Source organism: Telopea speciosissima, chromosome 1 (assembly GCF_018873765.1).
Source record: "Telopea speciosissima isolate NSW1024214 ecotype Mountain lineage chromosome 1, Tspe_v1, whole genome shotgun sequence".
NCBI classification, from domain to species: domain Eukaryota; kingdom Viridiplantae; phylum Streptophyta; class Magnoliopsida; order Proteales; family Proteaceae; genus Telopea; species Telopea speciosissima.
The window spans coordinates 19,187,899-19,212,417 of NC_057916.1; the positions used below are offsets into that span (position 1 = coordinate 19,187,899).

Consider the following 24,519-nt stretch of genomic DNA (forward strand, 5'->3'; position numbering starts at 1 on the left):
TTTCATGGGATGGGGTAGTCATTTCGCCCTGTTTTCTGTCTGAACGCAGAGGCTATATCACGAATGGATTATTATCCTCTCTAATTCCCCATAGCTCGGCAATGAGGCAGTGTTAGTGTGGATACCTGACACGTGGCAGCTCAGATATCCAACGGTCTGAGCTCAATATAGTCAATGAGCTCAGACCGTTAGATGTCTGAGCTGACACATGTCAAACATCCACATTAGCACTGTCGCACTGCCGAGTTATGGGGAATTGGGAGGATAATTTTTCATCTCGGACAAGTCCTGTTTCTCGACATTAAAATCCTAATTGAGTGAAAGTAGGAGGTGGGCACCTAGAAAATTATCACTCCCAGTACTACTGGGGTGCTGTGCGCATTGTGCGGTGCAGCACCGCTCATGTGTGCACAGTGGGCGGTGCTGCGCCGCACAATGCGCAGAGCAACCCAGTGGTACTGGGGGCGATAAAGGTCCTGGGCACCCCAATTAGTCCCCAAAATAGGGAAAGTGTTGAGGTTCAAAACGGACCCTTATGTCCAGTGCCCATCGTGCGACTGGGCACCACCCATGTGTGCACGGTGGGTCCCACTGTGCACACATGGGCGGTGCCCAGCCGCACGATGGGCACTGGACCGCCCCCAGGATAATTTTCCGTTCAAAACAGTATCGAGTCTATCAACCTCCAGCAACCAAAGTCTAAAACCCAACGCCGCAAACGCAATAGGTGCCACTTACATTTTCTAACGAGTCGAAGCGGAATTGCACTGCCCTGGTTTTAACGGGAAGCCAGAGAAATGGAGGCGGAAGGAGTCGGAAGGACAAAAACTATTGTTGAAGAAGACGATGATGACCCACCAATGTTAAGTTCTCAAGCTCTGGAAGCCTTGAAAGAGTTTATGAACGAACGACAACAGAGCAATGTTGACGGTTCCGTAGAGACCGAAAGCTCTGAAGTTGCTCTAGTGGCGGAGGATTGGAGGTTGAGTCAGTTTTGGTACGATCGAGAAACCGCGGCGGCCGTAGCCGAGGAGGTTGGCCATCTCAGTATAACTAAGGCTTCCTCGATCGCTTGCATTGCTTGCCCGACCCTCTACGCGTATCTCAAGGTATCGAGGATTGAAGTTTCCCTTCATAGCCTTCTACTCGCTTTTTGTTTATGATTTCCTTCTAAAGCTTATTCAAATTTTGTTTTTCTTTTATATATTTTGTTTTTTGTTGTTTCAACCTTTATGGCCTTCATGGGTTAATTTGCATAGCTCTAGTTCTCTACTGAAGCAAGACAGTGGGAAAATTTGTTTTTCTCTCCTTTAGTCCTTTTCCCCTTTTAGTACTCTCTGTCTGTTGTTATTCCCCTCCCCTCCCCCCCCCCCCAAAAAAAAAAAATTCCGGTTTTTTGGTTTGTGTTATTTTTTTGGGCAAATGTGACAACCTAGTTGCAACTCTTAGGATCTAGCTGTGAACCCATTTTATATTTGGGCATGGATCTTTTGCGTTTAAATTCATACATCGCTGTTACATTCTCATATTTCTGCAAAAATATTAATTAAAGAAGCATAGTTGCAGAACATACGTTTATTTTATTACCAATTACCAATTATACCTGGCAATGGCATTTTCTTTTGGGGGTTCGAAATGCCTATTCATTTATTACAGATCTTATAAAATGAAAAACTCGAACACTGTGAATTGAGCAAAGTAGTAGGATTTGCGCTTGTTTGGCAGACCTATCTGTCAAGGTTGAAGAGATTTGAGTGCAAACCTTTACCGAAATGCGTAGGAATTAAAATGTCACACCGAGGGCGTTCTTTCCCTAGGATTATTTTGGATTATAGACCAGATTCATCCATTAATTTTATTTGTCTACCTGGAGTCCAAGAGAATTTTATAGTAGGATGTCATTGCTGGTAGCAAGATAGCATTTATTTGGAGACTTAGGTTTAGTAACTCCATGGCAGATGCATTAACGGTTAGCCAGAGAAACGGTCAGAAGAGAGATGCACATTGTGGAACACCTCATTGGCATGATGTGAATTGTGCTTGTGTGTGTGTGTGTTCTGCTGGATTGCGGTCTTGTATAGTGATGAACTTACAGTATTTTCCAGCCACATATAGCTCCTTTGTCTTTCATTAAGAAAAAAAAGAACGGTTCACACTGAAGATCATGGTTAGGACAAGACAGGTCATAGTGTCCTTTTTTAGTGCTTTACTCAATGATTTCTGAGCAGTCTTTTAGTTGAATGAAGGAGAGGCATGTCACATGTGCATTCCTGCAAGAAGGATGCGACACAAATTATTGAGGAAGAAAATCTTACCTGCTAGATATAATTTTTGAAAGGTGAAACAAAGAAGGAATTTACTGAATTTTAAATGATTCTTTATAAAGAAAAGATCTTACCTTTGCCACTACTCCACCTCCTTTTCCATTACTGATTCATGCGAGAGAATAAATGGTCAACAAAGGTACTGGCAAACATTTTTGTTCTAACCAGAATGCTTTATCTCACATGCAAGTACTGGAGTTGCTATAACATTTTCTCTGCTATTTACCTTATTTATATTTGTATTGTCAATCGAAGTGGGGGGAAAAAAAAATCTTTGCTTGAACAATACAAACTACAAAGTATGTCATTCTGGTTTTATTTGGGATAGTGATCATGTTTTCTCCAATCATATCTTCAAAGTGCCTCTCTATGTTTTATAGGAATAAACTTATTTTCAGGATTGGATTTTCTATTTGCTTGGCATCGTGTGGCCCTCATATTAGCAACATCAAATAATTCATAAATAGAATGTTGTGTGAACACTTATCCCATATTGCCCCAAGTCAGGTCTACAGTTAGTAAATTTGTGATTGAATGTAACTACTGAGCCCTTGTCACATTTGAAGTTTTAGTTTACTTGAGAGTTAACTATTTCTACAACTTACTAAATGAAAACAATGCAAGTAATATTGTTTTAGAAGGTTGTAATAACCATAAATAAACCACAAATCTTAGATATATACGAAAGATTAGAGTGTTTGAAGTAAAGGAAGCTTTAAAGAAGATGAAAATAGGTAAATTTGTTGGTCAATATAGTATTCCAGTAGTGGTGTGGAGGAGCTTAGGAATTAGTGGGAATTACTTTGCTAACGAAATTGTTTAATAAGATTATGAGCACAAGAAAAATGTCAGATGAGAGGAGAAAAGCATTGTGGTTCCAATGTATAAAAATAAAAGGGATATTCAAACTGTAATAACCATACAGGAATAAGATTTTGAGCCATACTATGAAATTATGGGAGAGAGTAATTGAAACCCGATTGAGACAACAAACTAATGTAACGGATAATTAATTTGGTTTTTATGCGGGAAGTTATTTATTTGTTTAGAGACTAATGGATAGATTTAGAGAATGTAAGAAAGATCTTCATATGGTCTTCATTGACTTTGAAAAAGTTTATGATAGAGTTCTTAGAGAGTTAATTTGGCCAGTATTAGAGAAGCATAGTGTTTTGAATAAATATGTGGACATAGTTAAAGATATGTATAATATTGTAGTGACTAGTATAACAACTGTAGAGAGCAGGGTAATCAATTTTCAATTATAATTAGATTACATCAAGGATCAGCTCTAAACTACTATTTGTTAGCAATAATCATAGATGAGCTGACTAGAGACATTCAAGATCATATCTCTTGGTGTATGGTTTTTGGTGATAGTATTGTTTTGGTGGATAAAGCAAAAGCAAGGATAAATATAAATTTGGATTTATGTAGATCAACCTTAGAATCAAAGGTTTCAAGATATGCAAAACAAAAACAAAGTATATGGTATATAACTTTAGTAACAATAGGACTGAAAATGGGGTGATGAAAATTGATGATATGAAGTTACCACAAAGTTAAAATTTTAGGTACTTAGAATCAATCATAAATGTTAGAATATATCCCTCTTGGGATTAGCATTAGAGGGACTGACGCTAATTCCGAGGCATCTTACTTTTGTCTCTTTTCTTCCTTTTTGCCCTTGCAATGTAACCCTACCCTTATATATATTATTTAGTTGGGATTCTCTCATGTTAAGAGTGAGCAGCCATTCTCTTGCTCGCTCAATCTCTCGCTCTCTCTTTATTTACATGGTATCAGAGCCATTTGATCTGTAGATAAACGCTTCTCTTCTCTGTTTCTCCTTTTCCCTTTCTCTTATTGTATTAAAAAAAAAAAAACTGTAATCAATACATGGGAAAGCTGGCGGTTTCTTTTTTGAAGAAGGGGTGTTCTCACCCCTAGTTCTACGAAGGCTTGAAGACTTTCTTGATGACTTGAAGGCATAGATGATTAAAATCAGTTGCTGATTTTCAGGTTTGATGGTTCTTTTATTTATTTTTTTGGTGAATATTGACTGTTTCAGATCGACATCTCTGGTCGATGTTGCTGGTTAGTGAAGACATGACAATTTCAGATCGATTTTTAATCAATATTGGGGGCTGGTTGTTTGCTGGTTCGATTTTTGGTGCTATTTGATTGGTTGCATACTTGGTGCTGATTGAGATGGGTGAAGCGCAGAAAGATGCGAAGATTGTAACTGAGGTAGTGTCATCGTCATCCACTTATCTTACTTCCAAGAAGTTGGAAGGTAGTAACAATTTTCAGCCATTGCTGAAAATTGTATCTCTTGTTCTCACAGGTTGGGATGATAAGAATCACTTGACAGGGACGAAACCTGCGGGTACTAATGAGGCGCCATGGGAGACTGTTGATGCCCGTATTTTGGGCTAGATGCTGAATTCAATGGACAGAACTATAGTTGATCTTGTAACTCATATTGATACAGTAAAAGGAGCTCTGGGATTATTTGACTGTGTTATATTCAGGCCATAATAATCATTCTTGAATCTATGAGTTATCCCAAGAGTTTTATTGTGTGGATCGGAAGGGACGTCCTCTTACACAGCACTTTGCTGATTTTAAACGGATGTACGAGGAGTTAAATTCTGTGCTCCCCATTACATCTGATGTGACACAGATGCAGAATCAACGTGAGCAGTTGGCAGTTATGAGTTTTCTGGGTAGCTTGCAAGCTTTCCAACAAATCCAAGATTGCTTAAATCTGATTTATATTGAAGGAGTTGTGTTTCGGTCAAACCTTATTTGTGCAAATGCTGTTAAAATCGTTCTGAATGAAAATATTTTTTTAGACATCAAAGCAAATAAATATTTTACCGCACTTTTGGTTATTAACAATGTTTTACCATATTAAGATTTATGGAACTTTTAGATTTGAGAAAAAGCTCAACATTTAAAAATTGAAAATTGCACCTATCGTCGAAAATATAGTTTTTGTTATTGAACCGGGGGGTTGACTTTTTATCATTTTGGAATTTGATTTTTTAACTATTTTTATTGGATTCAAATAGGGGGTATTTGCATATTTATGAATATTATCTTACGTAAATGAAATTAAAAAGAACATTTACTTAAATGATATAAGGCATAAATAAGTGTTTGTCTTGGTTTCTGGCATAAATGTCTATCCTGGTTTCCCACCAAGTCAAGCTCCTATTTGGACTTTGATTTTTCAAAATTTGATAGTGCCATTGTGTTTAAATGGCCCAAAATAGGTTGTATACCAAGTTTCATGACCAAACTAGATAAAAAACCCACCGAAACCATCAACCGAGTTAAAAAAAAATGCACCAACTCGTCGAGATCTCGGCCCAACTCGGTTTTTTGGCTGGCAAAACCAGTATTGAAACCGAGTTCTCAAACCATGGAGACTACTAATAGACAAGAGATTAATAGAAAAATTAGGGACATAGAAAACAGATGAGAGGGATAAAGATGGTGAACACTTGATGGATTCTTTTCTTGAAACAGAGGAGTAGGATCTATCTGCAACACAGACTTTACTGTTACCTTACAAAGGAACATATTGAAACAATTCAGAAGGAGACCTAGTCATGTTATTGGTGGCACTTGAGTCGATTATCCAAGGAATGGAAACGACCGAGGCACAATGACCACCGAAAAAAATACCTGAGGTAGAAGGAGATGAGTTAGAGGGTACTGGCAGGAATGTAGCAGACGCGGCATTGGTGAAGATGAAGTCAAGAGCCGGGACATCAGACGATGTAGGGTGAATAACTCTTCCAAAGAGAAAGAAGAATTTGTATAAGCATCATTAGATGTAGAATGATGGGCAGCAACACCAGTGGGACGACCCTGCCCATGATCGCGAGAGAGTGGAGGATGCGCATGTAACTTCCAACAGTTGCCGTTGGTATGACGTTCTTTCCCACAAAATCATACTTCACAATTGTTCTCTCAGGAACAGAGTTATCAACATTACCATGAGGAAAATTCCCATGCGAAAAATTCCTAGGAGATGGAGCATAACAGTGCGGCGACTGTCTTCAGATTGTACCATTGCATATGCTTGCTTAAGGATGCATTTGGTTGCATAAATTTCTGCATGTCTTCAACATTCAGATGTAACATCCATAGATCAGAGTATCTGTGGATTTGGAATTTCTGGATGCCTGCTTTAGTTCTCTGTTTGGTTGCCTTGATTCTGAACCTGAATCTACAAGAATAACTGTTTGGTTACTTCACCTCTGCAACCATTCCAAGTTATTTTCTGTCATTAGGTTCTCAATTCAATTTTCTATCAAGCTTTGCATACTCTAATTAGTGCTGCCTGATATGCAGTTGCTGGTAATCGTGGTATTCTCAGCTGTTAAAAGACGGCTTGCCCAAATTTTGGAATCATTTCTAGCACACCACACCATCACACATCTTCAGTTTATTACTTAAAGATCAATTCGAACATTTCAGACAATCAAAACCCTAAAATTAAACCGAAAAGGGGAAGGAAAAAAAAGCGAGAATTTATAATTCGAACATTTCAGACAATCAAAACCCTAAAACACTGATGTTGGCTATTTGTAGAGAGAGAGAGAGAGAGAGAGAGAGAGAGAGAGAGAGAGAGAGAGAGAGAGAGAGAGGATGAGCAGCAGCGACGACGGCGACGAGGAGGAGCAGCGGCGATGAGGATGAGCAGCAGCGACGATGGTGACGAGGAGCAGCAACGACGACGGTTACCTTGAACTTGGAAAATCTCAATTTTTTTGAATCTCTAGATGTCAAGGCTTTTATAGAAAGGGGTGAATCTTCAGATTTCACCTCTTAACGTGAAATCTGAAGATTCACGATTTTTAGTGTAAATGGTGGATCTCTAGATTTTTGTGTATCTCTAGATGTCATCTCTTAAATCAACCAAACACTACATGAAGTTGAGAATCATGATTCTGTTGATTCAACATCCAGGGATTTACACAACCAAACACGTTCTAAGAGAGGTAAAAGGATCACGATTCAGGACATGAGCCCTAATCTGATCATACTCCATATTTAGGCCAACAATAAAGTCATAAACTCGAAGTTTGTCTTCCCATATTCTGAAGGCAACAATATCTGTATCACAGGTGGCAAAAATAGTCCCATAGAAATCTAACTCTTGCCACATAGGCACATACCTCGTAGGACAAAGTAATACTGGGACAAAGACGTTTCTTTTTGCTTGGTGTCATGGATCTTCTTCCTTAGTTCATAGCACTGTGCATCATTACCAACCAGGGAATAAGTCTCCTTCGCAGCTTTCCATATTTTAGTAGCAGTGTCTAGGAGACGATATCCTCGAGCAATGGTTGGATCCATAGAATTGATGAGGTATGACATAACAAGACAGTTGTCAGTATCCCATTTAATTTGAGACGAACCAGCAACAGTAGGCTTGACAGAATCCCTTGTAAGGTAGCTAGAAAGGCCGCGAGGACCAGCAACAAGGCAACATGAACGGGATCACATCAAGTAGTTGCTCCCATCTAGTTTGATGGAGCTCATAGGGAACGAAGGGAAGTCACGCTTGCGCTATAGGACTCCTTCCTGTCCAGTAGATGCAATGGACATGTTTGACATTGTTGCTGATAAAAAAAGTGGGTAACAAAGAGAGATCGTATCACATAAGAAAATCTCCAAGCCTAAAAGATGGAGATTTAAATCATAATAGGTAAGGAACCCTTGGTGGGAAAGAACTCACCACAAGGGAAAAGAAAGAAAGGAGGGTAAGGCGGAAGAAGGTGGTGGCTAGCGGTGAAGGCGGAAGAAGGTGGCGGTGGTGGTTGGCGGTATAACCGAGAGACCAGGAGAGAGAAGTGGTGTCAGTGGTGACTGGTGGGTAAAACAGAGAGAGAGAGACTAGGGTTTCATGAGCAACTCTGATGCCAATATGGATTTGGGGAATTGAACTTATGGCAATGAGACACAAGCCCTCTTTATTTATAATAGAACGATATGAAGTACAAGTTACAATAATACCCCTAGGGCAACACTAATAAACCCTAATGGACAATTTTACCTTTGTACCCATATTACAACAGATACCTACAAAGACTGTGTCAGTACCTGCTGCTCATGAAGTTGAAGTGTTGTTATCAGCAACCAATATAAAGTGAAGACACTGTTGCCTATTCTGACCTACGGCACCCCTCTGTGGTGTTCTATTGTAGCAGATTTTCATCCCTCTATAACTGCAGATCTGTCCATCAACCTGAGACCAAGTTTTGACAGTATAATAGACTCCATATAGCCTTCCTATGCATAGTTGTCTCGGCGGGTAGGCGACCCAAGGCGTTGGAGAAGGTAAAAAAGCAAGGCGACACCAAGTAGGCGGCAAGGCGCCCAAGTCGACCAAAGCTCCTGGACGCCTAGGTGTCGCCTAGGCGGCACCTTGACAACTATTGTCCTATGATGGTAATTTCGTGGTCATCCAATGGTCTGATGCTGCTGCAATTGTGAGTTATTATTTTGAGTTTACTTTCTATTTCTGAGACATCTTCACATATCAGCATCTAGCCAGTAACTTTTGCTGAGATTTTGAAGGCTGCTTCAATCCTGTACTACCTAACTTCGACCCAAATATTATCCGCATCTGAGAAGTTGAGTTACTAATTTGGTGACTGTTCTTTTCTGGTCAATTTTCTCCCTTATATAATCAATATATCTATTGCTGGAATCGCTGCTGTAACCTACTGATATGGTTATATAACGATCCTACTGCGAGACCAATACTTATTTGTCTAAATTGTAAACCGGTCTTACATCTCTCTCTCTCTCCCTCTCTTGGCCCTGGGAAGCTTGGAGTTTCAGCTGGGAAAACCCCTGGTGCATTTGCTCTTTCTTCCTCAATATTTTTGCTGTTTTCCTGTAAATCAGTATCTATGCTCTTCTTTTGTTCTTAGTCTCTTTGACTGCAAATCTTAAAACCTGATCTGATCCTAAACTCCCAATCCTTGATCTAGAACCCTGGTTTCTATGTTCTTCCCTTTTGTGGAAATTGTAAAGTAGCATTACTTTAAACTTATGTTCTCTGATTTTGGCCAGATACAGGTAGGATAGGAGTCTTCCCTACTCATCTTATATTACTTTTACGGAAGTGAATTTTCGAAGAAAATATTAGAGAGAGTTTAAGCGTATGTTCTCTGATTTTGGCCAGATACAGGTAGGGTAGGAGTCTTCCCTACTCATCATAGTTGTCAAGGCGGTGGAGGGGTGTCTAAGTGACTAGACGGCAAGGCGTCTGCCTAGGCGACTGTTGCGTGTGAAAACCTCCGATGCTTGGTTCGCCCGTGGATGAAACCCGCAAAACCAAGCAATGAGCGCAAGAGGGCCGTGTGGCTCGGCTGAGACTCTCCGATGCTCAAGTCGGGTCTCAATGCTGGACAGCAGAATCGCTGTAGTAAAAAGCAAGATCCGGAATAGAGCTCCATACAGGTATTTATAGAGTAAGTAGGAGATGAGATGGTTGGGAGAGTCCTAGTATGGTAGAGTCCTTCTTTCGGAAGGTTCTCTCGTAGAGCGGAGTGGAGAGTTATTTTGGAGGCCGGACTCTTATTAAGGTAAGAGTCCATGTAGAGTGTGATTCGTGTTCTTGCCCGGGATCGTGGCTCGGTCCTTATCCCGTGATTCTCGGGATGTCTTGCCGACGTGGTTCGGAGATCCCCGGTGGGGTGCTAGGAGTCTCAATGGAGGAGGGCTCGGCCTACGAGGTCGGCCCGTGGGGTCGACCTGGAGGTCGGCCCGATAGAGGTTGGTCTCGGCCACGAGGTTGGCTAGGAGTCCCTGGGCCGACCCGTATAATCTCGGCCTCGATCCGCCGGAAAGCTCGCACAAACCAAGGCTTTGCGGTGACTTATCGGATAGGGTCGGCCCACTTCCCGCTCGGCCCACCTCGGTTCCCGAGGTCGGGTCACCCCGCGGCCCCTCGATAGGTGGGGTGTTTATGCCTCATCACAGCCCCCCCTCATCAAGTGTCGGCTCGGATAGGAAATTCCGGCGCTTGTCGGGAAGAATCTCGCGGTTGAGCGAGATTATTTCCCCCCCCGTTCCCCCCTCCTCGCCGCGATCGCGTCGTCGCGTCGGCCGCCCGCCATGGCGGGCTCGGAATAAGCGTCCTTTGATCGCGGCCGTTGGATCACGTTGAGCTCCGGTCGACCGCTGGATCGAAGGCCCGCAGGATTATAAATAGGACTCCTAACTATTCATTCTCTCAAGTTATTGACTTTCCAGTTTGGATCCGTCGCCTCGGTAGATCTCGGAGACTTCTCCAAGTTTGGGTCCGTCACCTCGGTGGATCTCGGTAGACTTCTCCGGAGTTTGTCCTCGATCGACTCCCCTTTGCTCGTTTCATTCCCCCCGCTCTTCTTGACATAAGTCTTTCCCCCCCCCTAGATGTCGGTTTGTATAGTCAGCCCTCGCTCGCGGAGCGGCCGCGGGCACCCCGAGCCGAGAACTCCCGCTCGCTCTCCCCACACTGTTGGGCTCGACATGAGAGGAGCCCCGCCCGGCGAGCCCCCGCCGAGGTGCCGAGCCCCGCTACCCGTGGAGTTCGACCACGCGCCCCAAATCCCGCGCCCGGGCCGAGAACTCCGGTCGTCCTCATCCGGGCGAAGAGTCAGGAGGAAGATCTCAGGTGGGGGGCTCGGTCGGCCTGCTACCGACGCCCGAGCCCAGAAGGAAGCCCCCTGCTCGCCAAGCACGATCACGGAGGCCGACCTCGACTATCCGAGGACGACCTACGCCCCCCGGGACATCCTCCCGAGTTCCTAATCCGGGGAGACGGCCCGCTTCATCCGTTCTCCGCCCGGTGGACCCGGACTTGGACCCTCCACACTATCTCTGAGTGAGGCGTGCCGAACTCTGGCTGGCGGCCGTCACAGGCTTCTACCCCGCTGCGAGATGGGCCGAGGTGCTTAGCGTGGCGCTTTTTCTCTCGGCTCTTCTTCGAAGAAGTCTCCCGAGAAGGGGTGGTATTATTTCCGCCGCCGATCGGGGAAGAGCGCGGCTTTAAGCGGTCACAAGTTTCGGTCAGCGCACCCGACCTTCAACTTAATCTACCGGAAGCCCGTTTCTTCTTCGCTCCCATTCCCAGCAAACCCTCTCCCCGAGCAGCGGAAGGAGATGAATCAATTATGTCAATAGAGTATTACCCCGGCCTGAGAACGAGATGACCTCGGCCCGACTCGATCCCCCAGTCGCGTCTCCCGATGTTCTCGCCCAGGACGAGGGGTTTTCTCCGAGTTGGCATACGACCGGGTAGAGCCCTCACGAGTCCTGTCTCAGCTGTCTCGAGCCGACCTCGTTACTTAGCTTTCTTTTCTGTTTCGACCTGCTGTGGTTTTCGATTTCTCTCAGCTGTCGGCCACATTCCTCCTATGGACACACTGGCTTCCGGGCCGAGATCATCGCATAAAAGAAGAAGAAGAATTCAGAGAAGAAACTCCGGGCGAGTCCTCCAAGGCCTCCAAGGGAAAGGGGTGATGCCGGGACCATCGGATGCGGTCGTGCCCTGAGGCCGAGAAGAACACGTCTGCCGCCGTGTCTCCGAGAAAGGGGAAAGGCCGAAAGGCGAAGGAGCCCGCCGAGAGACATTAAACGCCGTAAGCTCTTGCTAACTCCTCGAGCTTGGCGGCGTTTTCCGCCCTCGGCCTCCCCACCAACATCTCCCGATACGTCCCCGGGAGGGCTTCGCCAACAACAGCCCCCCGAGGGCCGACCTCCGGCGCCTCTCTTCCTGGGGATCCTGCCTCACGATCGGCCGCCACGCCAAGGAGGCGGCATGGATGCCGCCGGCTCCCTGCCGACAAGGAGAAGCTGGAGCGCCATCTCGGCTCCCGAGCTCCTCTCCACCCTATTTCAAGACTTCAATATGGTAGTTTCCTTGTCGGCTCCCGCCTATGATCCGATACGTGTAGTTTATCCCGATTCTTTGTTCATCACTTTTTTGTAGGGTTCGCCAAAGCAGCTGAGACTATGCTCCGCTCGAGCGGCTCTCGACCGAGAACTATTCCTTCGGACGTCCAGCAAGAAGGCTTATCAGACGCCTGGATGCCGCTTGAGGGCGCTCTGGGAGACCCAAGAGAAGCTCACCGCCGAGGCCGAAGGAGAGCTCTCGTGCCGAGCGGCTGTGCAGAGAGAGGGTCGGGGCCGGTAGTCGGCTCGAGGGAGTAGAAGGCCAAGAAAACCGCCACGGCCGGAGCGCGGCGACGCGACTATCTCCACTCTGGGAGGAGTACGCCAATATCTCGCCACGAGATCGTGAAGCCTCCTTCGCCGAAGGTTTTGCCGGCCGAGCCGAGCTGGGCCGAGATCAAGGCCGCGTATCCCGATCTCAATCTCTCCCGCTGACGACAATGCGACTACTTTATAGGTAGATGGGAGATGAGGAGGGAGCCGAGGTCACCCAAGCTCGCCCCTGTGAGGCACCGTCACCGATGTCGTCCCTCCGGTAGCCCGGACCTCAAGACCTCCCGCCGAGCCCAACACCGCGGACGCCCGAGGTCGCTTCAAGTCTCGCCGAGGAGGCGAGATGTAAAAATTTTTTTTTTTTTTTTTTTTTTTTTGTGGGGCCGAGCGGCCTCTTTTGTAACCGTGCCGATCGGCTTTCAATGAATAAACAATTTATTTTTGTCAAAATTTGTCTAAGTATTTGAACTCGGCGCCTCAATATTCTTTTTCTCAGATTCTATTTTGTTTCAGGCCGATCCGCCGAGTTGTTTCCCTACCGAGCAGAACTCGTCTCTTTTTATCCATGTTCCCCGTTGTTTCGGCGGTTTCGACCATGCAATGCCGAGGTCGATGTGATCCTCACCTTAGTTGTTTAATTCGCATACGCGGACCACAATGGCCGAATATCCTTCCTGGCCGAGCCCTTCAGGCTTAGTTTTCAGTACTTTGTTAGGCTCGCCAAATAAGAATGGTGGCCCCGAGATGTCGGCCATGCCTATTTGGGCTGTGAGATCTTACGACCCGGCCGACAACTTTGGGAGTGTCGGTCTTCGAGTCGGCCATCCGAGGACCGGCCTTATGATTCGCCGCCCGACCTACTCGTCGGCCTGCCCATGGACGGCCCTTATTTGCCGCGACCCATGAGGGTCGGCTTTGAAGTGTCGGCCCGGCGAGGACCGGTCCCAGCGACTCGACTTGGGAGCTTGCCAATCGCTGCTTGTTGGAGAAAAGACTTTATCAATCAAAATGCCTGAATCGAAACCGAATACAATCATGTGTGAATTATTGAAAAAACTTTTTCAAATTTTCCGAGTTCCAAGGTTCCTCGGTACCTTTTGTCCCGTAGTCTGCAATGATATGCCAAGGCGAATTTGCTTCGGAGACTATGTACGGGCCTTCCCGGCTTTGGTGCTAATTTTCCTTGTTGCCTCGGCCGAGATGCGGCCGAGTCTTTCGAGAACAAGGTCCTCGACGAAAATGCCTCACTCTGAGACTCCTATACTCCCCCCCCCCCCCCCCCCCCCCCCCCCCCCCCCCCCCCCCCCCCCCCCCCCCCCCCCCCCCCCCCCTCACCGCACGCCTGGAGTAGGGCATTTTCTCGGACTTCATCGAGGAAGTCCAAAGGTGGCTCGCGTTAACCCATCTTCATAGGTCTTCTCATCGAAATTGAGCACTCGCATGATGAAGCCATAACTTCAACCGGCGAGGGCTTCGGTCCCATAAGCGCGAGGCGAAATGGACTCTCCCGGTCGGAGTTCTCACGGCCGTCCGATATGCCCATGTAGGACGCTGGGAGTTCTCCACCCATTTCCTTCGCCTCATCCAACCTTCTCTTAATACCGGCCCGGAGTAATGTTCTTCACCGGACACTTCCACCCGTTTGCTTGCATTGCAGGCGAGCGACCGAGATGGGTCGGAAGTCACTGTGCGAAGTGCTCAGCGTAATTCTCCTTTAAGGCCGGGTTGTTGAATCGTGCCATTATCAAATCGATGAGAACTTTCGGTAGCCCGAACCCAGATGACCTAATCTCGAAAAAATTTTTCCACGTTCTTTCGGTGATGGTAAGCGAGGGCTCGGCCTCGACCCACTCTGGGTGAAGATGTCGATGGCGGCTACTACGTATTTTCTACCGATCTTTGAGGTGAAATCTCCGAGAATATCCATTCAGCATGGCGAATGGGATTGGGCCACCGACATTAGGGTTAATTTTATTCTTTGATCGGCCCAGGATCGCGTAGCAGTTGGCGCTCTCTGCGTCTTGGCGTATTTAAGTACGCCTCTTCTTGCATTCTTAGCGATAGAATCCTTGCAGAAGTATCTTGCTTATGCAGGCTGCAGTAGCCATGTGACTTCCATGAATTCCTACGTGCGCCTCAATTGTCATCGGCCCCCTTCGGTCCCGGACATCGGAGAAGGGGCAGGACCGAGCTGCCCCCATGCCAGAGTACTCCGTCGATCATTGAATACTTTGAAGCTCGCGGATCTTGACCTTCACGCCTTCATCTCGGTTCCCGGGAAGCGGGGTCATTCTCTAAGTAGTTAAATGGGGTCCACCAGTCGGCCCGTCCCCTCTTATGTGCTTTAAGCTCTCTTCTTGAAGGATGGCGTTTCTCCAATATTTCTATGTATACCGACGGCCCAGATTGAGGTCGGCCTCGCCAACTTAGATAAGGAGTCCGCCGCGGCATTCTCTTTTTCTGTGATTCGAGTCATCTCAAAGTGCCGAGTCGCACGACGATCTCTGCCTCGCCGTATACGCTATCATCCTTTCATCTTTCGCTTCGTAGTCTCCATCGACCTCGGTCGGGACCACGAGTCGGGAGTCTCCTCGCACCTTCAACCGCTTTACGCCCATACCACTCTAAGTCCCGCTGGGAAGGGCTTATATTCACCGCTTGCTCGAGGCGGGGAACTTGAACCTTAGGGCATATCGGACTGGGAAGCCCTAGACTTACAGTATAGCCTGGCTCCGCTTCCTCCCGAGTCGCTGAGCCGTCGCCGACATTCACGGGTCCAAATCGGGTCGGTCAGAAATTTCCGACTCTCCTCCTCGTCTTTTCTTCTCCAACCTCACGTTCGTGCCCGTGCCTTCTTGCGATGAAGTCGGCAGGGCTTGTCCTTTTATCGCCGCCCTCGGCCGATACTTTATATCGTATTCGCAGCTCAACCGCCAGGAAATCAGTCCCCAAACGCCGGGTTTCGGTAATATTTTCGAGTCGGGTGGCGGTCAGACCGCGATCGGATGAGCTTCGAAGTATGGTCTTAGTTTCCTCGCAGCTCGCGATCGTAAGCGAATGCTACTTTCTCAAACCCTCGAGTATCTTGCTCCCGGCATCATGCAAGAACGTGGTCGATATAGTATATCGGCCGAGCTCGACTCTCTTCCCGATCAACACCGCACCGACCGCCACGGAGCGGCGGGCAAGATGGATCTGGAAGCCCTCTTTTCGTTCAGTCCTACTGAGGAGAGGCGGGTTCTCCAAATACTTCTTCACTCTTCAAAAGCTTCCCGGCATTAGGACGACTCGATAAAGTCTTTTGGGTTTCGAATATTCTTTAAGCTGCCTTAAAGAATGGTAGACACTTTGTCGCCGATCTCGATACAACCGCGCCAACGCCGCCACACGTCCGTTTAGCGTTCAGATTTCTCGACCGTCCTTCGAGGACTCATCTCCCATGGCTCGAGCTTGCCGGATTGGCTTCGATGCCTCCGACTGAGACCAGCCGAGGAACTTTCCCGAGGTTACGCCGAATGCACACTCAAGCGGGGTTCTAACTCTTCATCCGGTTTTTCCTCAATACGCCGAATGCTTCTTCCAAGTCGGCCAAGGCGCCGACCTTCAAACTTTTCACTAACATGTCGCCCACGTAGACTTCCATGTTCTTTCCGATCCGCTCGCGGAATATATGGTTCACAAGGCGCTTTCTGTATGTCGCTCTCCGCATTCTTCAATCCGAACGGTACGACCAGAAAGCGTAAATTCTCTTGGTCGGGCTCGGAAGGCCGTGTACGACTCGTCCTCCTGGCGCATCATGATTTGGTTGTCAGAGCCTGAGTACGCATCCACGAAACTCAAAGCATTTCGCGACCGCCGTGGCGTCGATCAAGCAGGTCGATCCGAGGTAATGGGTACTGGCTTCAAGTAAGTGCCTCATGAGGTCGTGGCGTGTAGTCGACACACATTCTCCACTTCCCGCTCGGTTTAGGGACCACGACAATCTTCGCCAACCAGGTCGGAAATTTCTCTTCTCGATGAAACCCGATCGGCGAAGCTTCTCCACCTCTTCTTCGATCATTTAGATCGATCAAGCGTAGCTTCTCCTCTTCCGCCGGATTGGTTTCCGACCCGGATCCACGGAGCCTCCAAGGCCGCCTATATGTGCCTGGTACGCCCGACATATCGCCAAGAAACCGACCGTGCTAAGACATCGGTGTTCGCTTTAAGAAATCTCCGAGCCGCTTTCTTTGATCTTTATTTAGTAGCGATCCGAGCCTCGGACCACCTGGCTGGGTCATCTTCGAGATGAAGCGGGGTCAAGTCTTCCACGGTCGCCTCTTCTCTCGATAAGCTCATCCCGCTGATCCTCGGGGAGATGTTCGACGCCACATGGCCATTCCTCGAACATTACCCTTGTTTTGCTGATGAAGGTCGCAGAAGCACTCTCGTGCCTTCTTTTGGTCGCCTCGGACCTCGCCCCTGCCGTTCTCGGTGGGGAACTTCATCTTCGCCGCCGAGCCTGGGGAGATGATGGCCTGGAGGGCGGTCAAGCGACGCGATGGCCGATTATGGCGCTGAAAGCCACTACCGACCGTACCACGCATGAATTTGACTGGGATCGCCGCCCGCAGTGGAGCTTCGCCCACCGCGACTAGTAGATCGATCGAGCCTCGATGGCCGCGGCCGCTCCCGGAACCCGCGAAGCGAGGTTCTTCGGGCTTAAGCGCTTGCCGCGAAGGCCGACCTGTTCGCACGCTTCCAATGACATAAGGTCCACTGATGCGCTGCAGATCGACCAATACCCAGCACGGGGTTCCGTTTCGCAATTTCTACCTCGCACCACTAAAGCATCACGTGGGTAAACTTATACCTTCGAGGTCGGCTCCGTAAATGAAATCGCTACCGCGGTTTGAGTTTCTCAAGGGCATCTCGGCTACCCCGACGGAGCGCGGCGTTTCGCCTTAGCCTTCGAGTACCTTTTCTCGCCCGCCCCCGGGATAGCCAGTATACGGGGCTCCCTTGTTGCCGTTCTCGGCCCGATCCGCCCTCCTTCTTCTCGCTCTGACTATGTCATCGCCTCTTTCAACTCGCCCGGTTTCGGCGCCAGTTCCTGCTTCTTCTCTCTTTCTCGGCCATCCGGCCGACCTCCACGATCTTCTCGGCCTCCTTTGACATATCTCTTCAAGTTGCCCGCTTTTATCGCCTCTTCGATTTCTCTTTCAAACGATAACAATCTTCTGCCGCGATCGATGTCCTTATGGAATTGGCAATACTTGTCGGGATTTCGAGATGACCCGCCTGCAGACGGCTCCGGGGTCGGGCGGATGTACCCCATCTCAGATTTCTTGCATCGGGATCTCCTCGCGAGATGCATTCAATGGCGCGTAGTCTGGCTCCGAGCTCGATCTCGACCTTTCGCCTCTGCCAGATCCGTCGCTCTTTGCCTTCTCGTCGCTTGCCGCTTGTCGGCCTTTTTCTTTGGCCGGGTATTTATGGCTCCTGTCGCGTTCTTCCGGCTTGGAGGACCTCGCCATGTTCAAGCAAACTCGCTGCGACCTCTCAAGAGCTCGCTGTGTTTCTTGTCGGCTTGCCAAGTCTCGATGAGGTCCTAGCGCCGCCAATCCGTCGCTTCATAGTCAGAGCAAGTGGTCGCTATCTCATCCAAATCCTTGATATCTAAGGATTCCTTGCTCAAGGGAGACTAATGCTCCGGACGACTCGTGGTTTCGCCGGCCTCGCTTCACGCCAAGGCTCAGACCCGTGGTCTTCTTTATGTTTCATGCCACTCCTGCGCGCGACAAAGGCTCGACATAGCCGAGCGGCTTTTTAAGCTATGGAATTCGGCGGCAACCGTAGAAAACCACGAGGTCGCCCCGAGGGATGCGGGGGAAGGCTCGGCAAGAAACGATCTCGGTTCCCCGTACATGGTCATCATCGCATTAAAGTAGTTGATGCGATCTATTTGCCGGGTCGGCCGTCCCTGCCATACTGCCAAACGGAGGTTTCAAACTGTGCGGTGGGTAGCGGCGCGGTCATGATCTCTGAGGATAAGGGTGACGCCTAACCAAAGAGTAGGCATCCGGTCGGCCGTTTCTTCAATCCTCCACTGCCGCCAAGTCTCGTAGCCGCTTTCTCGGCACCGGTTTCAGTGCTGCCAACCACTCTCTCGGCCCGTGGAAGATAGGTCGGTCATCCCCGCTAGGTCGGGCCATTCAATGGCGCCCTCGGTCCTCACCATCCTTCTCTTTTCTTCTTTCTTCTTGAAGTTGGACCCTCGGGGCTCCCCGTTGTTCTTCTGGGAGGTGAGCTCGGCCGGGAGTATGATGAGATCTTTCTCTCGCTCGCCGCGCGCCTTTCACCGGGTCTTTCCTTTGTTCTCTGAATCTCCTACGTGTTCATCCTCTCCGATCCGTCCAGTAGAATACCGACCTCCTCGCTACCGAGCCGAGCCTGGTTCGATTTCCGCCTGCTCGCGGACTTTGGCGATGTTCTCGCTCACCCCCGCCGAGCGCCCATTGGTGCGCGAGGTGGAGTCTTCTCGACGAGACGGCGCGAAGACGCGGCCCGACTCGGCTCGATCTCGCCGCCACCATTTTGTTGCAAGTTTCTTTCAACGCGCACTTGGAGCCGAGGGGCGCGGCGCCGGCTGGCCCATCGCCCGCCCGCCTATCCCAGCCCCCGGTTCGGTTCATGTAAGGGAGCGCAAACATCTCGTTGGTGGAGCATCTGCATTCCGCAAATCCATAACCTCTGCCGATTATTACCGGGAGCTTCGGGTCAAATTCTCCGCAATGGCGGCGGCGCCGGGTAGTGCCATTCCCGTCCAAACTTAGCTCGGCCTGCATCTGGCTAGCCGCGGCCGTGGTCAACACACCTCCCCCATTCCCGCTTCTCGGGAGGGGAATGGTACTCGTGATGTCTGCGCACCCGCCCCTCTTGGGGGTCTTCTTGCTTATACCCGCCGAGAGGCTTCGGGGAGGCGGATCGCCTCGCTTGCACAGTTGCAAAGCTCCTCCGTCACGGAAGTAGAGCCATGTTGTCCCCGACCTACCGTGTGCACCATTATTATTGCTCGGGAATTGATAAAGCGACGATGCTTGGCGATGTCGTTCCTACGTACGGCGCCAAATTGCATTTGCGTGTGAAAACCTCCGATGCTTGGTTCGCCCGTGGATGAACTCCGCAAAAACCAAGCAATGAGCTTGCAAGAGGGCCTGCGTGGCTCCGGCCTAGGACTCTCGATGCTCAAGTCAGTCTCCAACGCGACAACAGAATCTGCGTAGTAAAAAGCAAGATCTCGGAATAGAGCTCCATACCCGGGTATTTATAGAGTAAGTAGGAGATGAGACGGTTGGGAGAGTCCTAGTATGGTAGGAGTCCTTCTTTCGGAAGGTTCTCTCGCGTAGAGCGGAGTGAGAGTTATTTTTCGAGGGTCGGACTCTTATTAAGGTAAGAGTCCAGAGAGTGTGATTACGTGTTGCGGCCAGGATCGTGGCTCGGTCCTTATCCCGTGATTCTCGGGATGTGCCGACGTGGCCGGAGATTCCCGGTGGGGTGCTATGGAGTCTCAATGGAGGAGGGCTCGGCCTACGAGGTCGGCCGGTGGGGTCGGCTACGGAGGTCGGCCCGATGGGAGGTTGGTCTCGGCCATGAGGTTGGCTAGGAGTCCCGGCTGACCCGTATAATCTCGGCCTCGGCGGCGGAAGCTCGCACAAACCAGGCTTTGTCGTGACTTATCGGATATGGGGTCGGCCCAATTTCTGCTCGCCCAACTCGGTTCTCGGACTGAGGTCGGGTCGGCCCTGTGGCAGCCTCTGATAGGTGGGGTGTTTTATGCCTCATCAGCGACTAAGGCGCCCAAGTGTTATTTTTTATTTCCCCTATTTTCTAACATTATGTAGTATGCTACAACATGTACCTTATATCATCAAAAATCAACATTAAGCCACATCAAGTCATAAAAAATCAACATTAACTCACATCAAGTCATAAAAAATCAATATTAAGTCACATCAAGTCATAAAAAATCAACATAGAAATAGAAGGCAGCAGAACTGAAGAAGCCAGCTATTGGAAGTTTGAAACAATCAAAACATACATTTAGTTTATATGTTATTGGAATTGGTTATTTTCAGGTATACCTAGTCTCACATTTGGTTTATACTTTGTTTAGAAAATATGATCTTATCAATAAGTAATTAACTTGATAAGAAATTTGATTGATCAAATGAGTTTATTTTTACATGATACTTTTTTGTATTAGGTAGAACACAAAAACCAGCTTTCCAATAAATCCAAGATTGCTTAAATTTGATTTATATTGAAGGAGTTATGTTCTGGTCAAACCTTATTTGGTATGCGCGAATACTGTCAAAATCCTTTTGAATGAAAATATTTTTTTAGATATTAAAACAAATGAATATTTTACCGTACTTTTGGTTTTTTAGCAATGTTTTACCATATTAAGATTTATGGAATTTTTAGATTTGAGAAAAACCTCAGCATTAGAAAGTTGAAGATTTCACCTAATGCCAAAAATCCAGTTTTTGTTCTTGAACTGGGGTGTTGACTTTTTATCCTTTTGGAATTTGATTTTTTAACTATTTTTATTCGATTCAAATAGGGGTATTTGCTTATTTATGAATAATATCTTAAGTAAATGAAATAGCGAATATAAAAATATTTACGTAAGTGATATTTGGCATAAATAAGTGCCAGAACCTGGTTCGTTACCAATTAAACCAGTGCAAGGCGCCCTACAATAAGGCGGCAGCCGCCTAGGCACCTAGAAATCCGCTTGGACGCCTTGACAACTATGCTACTCATCTTATATCACTTGTACGAAAGTGAGTTTTTGAAGAAAATATCAGAGAGTTTCTGTTATCCTTAACTTTTCCTGATCTGAACTGAAATTGATAATAGTAAACTGTCAGCTGGAGCATTAAAGAAACTTATTGGAAAATGAAATATGACTCTTTCTTAAGATCAATCTACTATTCCCATCACTCGGACTGAAGTCTATGCTTTGAGAACGGCATGTCGAGTAGCTTGAAGTGCTCACTGTTTAATAAGTAATCTCCGTAACCACTTGGCTAAGAAGGGAATATTTATCAACAAAGTGATCTGTATACCTATCCAACTGACCCACCCCCACGGGTAAGCACACCATTTCCTAGCTAATGGGTTGTCTCTCTTCCTTAAGCTAGCTTCTTTGTATTCCTAAAGATTGGCGTAAAATAAACTAGGAGTTCAACCGAAGTTGGCTTAATAAAAACCCTTTCTTCTCCCAGGAGAAAAATGGTTCCTTTTCCAGGGTTCTGATGTCCTAGGTCACTTCTGACATATTGCAGTTGTTAATTACTGTCTTTATGCTAGGACTATACATTGTGCCTTCTGTTCAACTAACTGCTATCCAAATTTATGCATCTGTCCAATTCGCTAACAAAATCTTGTTATCTGTGAGTCAACATCATTGTTCTCTGTAGCATTTGGTACATCTGCCTACATTTTTTTGGGGGGGTAAGTTTACCGTTCTTTCTCCTCCTTTTAGTTGGCTTTGTGACGTGTATATTTGTATCTGAATTTCAGAAATATTATCCCAATGTCTCTGTGCAACTACTTGAGTATGACAAACGTTTTGAGCAATATGGAAGCGATTTCACTTATTATGACTACAACCAACCCAAAGAGTTACCACTGAAAATGAAGCATGCTTACAGAGTTATTGTTGCAGATCCTCCATACTTGGTGAGGGTGTAGTTGTATTGCTAGAAAAATGCTGTTGTGATTGATTTTACTTGTGATGCTCTTATTCGTCTCTTTTTGTTCTCCCTCACTCTTCTAATGGTAGTTTTGGTCTTTTCCCATCAATTATCTGACACACTAATTATTTTCTTTTTTGGTGATTTTGGTTAACTTGACTTGTGGTGGCAGAGCAAGGAGTGTCTGGAGAAAGTTGCTCAAACAATGACATGTCTTGCACAGCCAGGGGAATGCTACTTACTTCTGCTCACAGGTAGAGACTTATTTCTTTCTTTATTGCTTTATATTTTTTTAAGGGTGGTGTAGGTTCTTATGAATGTGGTGTTTTCTAGAGCAGAAATATTAATATCTTGTCAAATCTTCCATATATCATTAGTTTCCCTGACTGTTCGTCATCATATTATCGAAGAATCTAGAAGGCTTAGTATTATAATCAATGGAGATGTGGCCTAGGTATATGAGTCCAGGGAATCTCCACTTACGCGTGAAGTGATTTAATCACTTCACGTGCGCTGTTTTCATGACATTTGTCAAGGGTCTGTGGGTCCCACTATTAATTTGTTAATTTTTTATTCATCCCTTTACACATCATGTAAACAGCATACATGAAGTGATTTTTCGCTTCACATAAGTGAAGATTCCCCTCCCCTCCAGGTATATGGAATATGGATGCATAATTCAGTGGGCCCAGCAATAATATCTCTAACCCTGGAAGAAAAAATTGTACATCCAGCTAATACTCTTATTTTCTATATCGAGAGATGTTTTAATTGCAGAATATATTCTTATCAATGATATCAAGCTATCAACAACTGCTATTGTATTTTGTGTAGGGGAAGTGCAGAAGGAGAGAGCAGCTGAGCTGTTGAACTTGCATCCATGTGGTTTCAGGCCTCAGCACTCTAGCAAGCTTGGAAATGATTTCCGGCTTTTTACAAACTATGATCCAAGGGAGAGATTAGGTGGGTGGGAGCGAGACTATTAGGTAACATGGTCTATCGACATACACACATACATAATTAAGATCATCTGATCTCATGAGTTTTGGACTACATAAGTTGTCATGGTAGGTTAGGGCAAGTGCAACTGAGAGGACCTTTTATTTCTCGTAGTTGTTGTTGTGTTCCTTTCCTTGTTTACTTTTATTTTTAAAATTTTATCTTTGGAAGGATCCGTGTATCCGACCCCATTTAGTTGGGATAAGTCTGTTTGTTGTTGTAGTTATAATGTATGTTTCAGGTTAAATGATCCCTTATCCCCTCTATCCCTCTATCTGAGAAATTGTTTGTTTTGAATTTTGTATCTGAGTTGGGAGTTGGGACATTCTAGTGCAGAGATCAGAAGAAGAGTTTTCACATGGTAAGTTATGTAAAAAGAAAAGCTTTGAATTTGAAAGGCATGATAGGATTTTTTGCAATATGGTTTTATTGGATGATAAATGGTACTTACATATATCAACAGGTGATATGGGAGCATAAAATTTGCACTACTATGCTGGTCATGGGAAAAAAGTACAGTTAATGTGATTTGAATCTGCAGGGAATGCTGATAGTGGGATTGTTCAATGGGTCCTTACAAAAGCATACGCATATGTTCTTAATCAATATGATTGAGTTTGATTTGATTCTGTTAATTAGTGCTTCACCATGTTCAATCTTCTAATAGCTAGTACTGTATTTGGAATTCCACATATTAGCCGAACCAGATAGGGGATAAATCTTCTATTCACTTGGTGGAAGTTTGATCTGTCTAGTGGAAAGAGAGTCACTTAAGCAGCTAGCTTCGGCTCCCTAATGTGTTATTCAGTCTGCGTTTTTCCTTTCAGCTCATAGTTGGGTGACATGCAGACCTGACAGCAGAATGAAGAAATTGTTAAGTCCAAGTGTAGAGACAATTTGATGATATTATTGGCATGTGGTTCTTTCTTGTTCTTTCAAGTCTGCAAATATTCCTGCAACCTGCAACTCTAAGCATTGTGTATTAGGGATCAATTTGAGCCCAACCGGAGAAGCTAATCAACTTTGAAGCATCCTCTGAAACGGATGCACCATTATTGGTGAGGAAACACCTTATGGACATTTTACAGAAATGATGATCCAGTTAGGGAGTAAGAGATTCATAAATGGCAGAATTATTCTATAGGATGAGGGACTTTTAGCTTGCCAAAATGCCACGTGTTTGACGGCAGAACTTCATGATCTATTTTAGG

At 46.5% G+C, this 24,519-nt stretch overlaps 1 protein-coding gene across 1 annotated transcript; it reads left to right on the forward strand.

Annotated features, from left to right (window-relative positions):
* Positions 1-729: 729 nt before the first annotated feature.
* LOC122653381 (EEF1A lysine methyltransferase 1) lies at positions 730-23,417 on the forward strand. Its single transcript, XM_043847273.1, has 4 exons — positions 730-1,109; positions 22,137-22,295; positions 22,482-22,563; positions 23,144-23,417. The coding sequence occupies exons 1-4, from the start codon at positions 798-800 to the stop codon at positions 23,293-23,295; spliced, it is 705 nt and encodes a 234-aa protein (XP_043703208.1). The 5' UTR covers positions 730-797; the 3' UTR covers positions 23,296-23,417.
* Positions 23,418-24,519: the final 1,102 nt, after the last annotated feature.

Coding starts and splice junctions, on each gene's coding strand:
- LOC122653381 (XM_043847273.1), top strand. CDS start 798: ATGGAGGCGGAAGGAGTCGGAAGGACAAAAACTATTGTTGAAGAAGAC. Junction 22,296..22,481: donor TTGCAGATCCTCCATACTTG/GTGAGGGTGTAG, acceptor TTGTGGTGGCAG/AGCAAGGAGTGTCTGGAGAA. Junction 22,564..23,143: donor CTACTTACTTCTGCTCACAG/GTAGAGACTTAT, acceptor TATTTTGTGTAG/GGGAAGTGCAGAAGGAGAGA.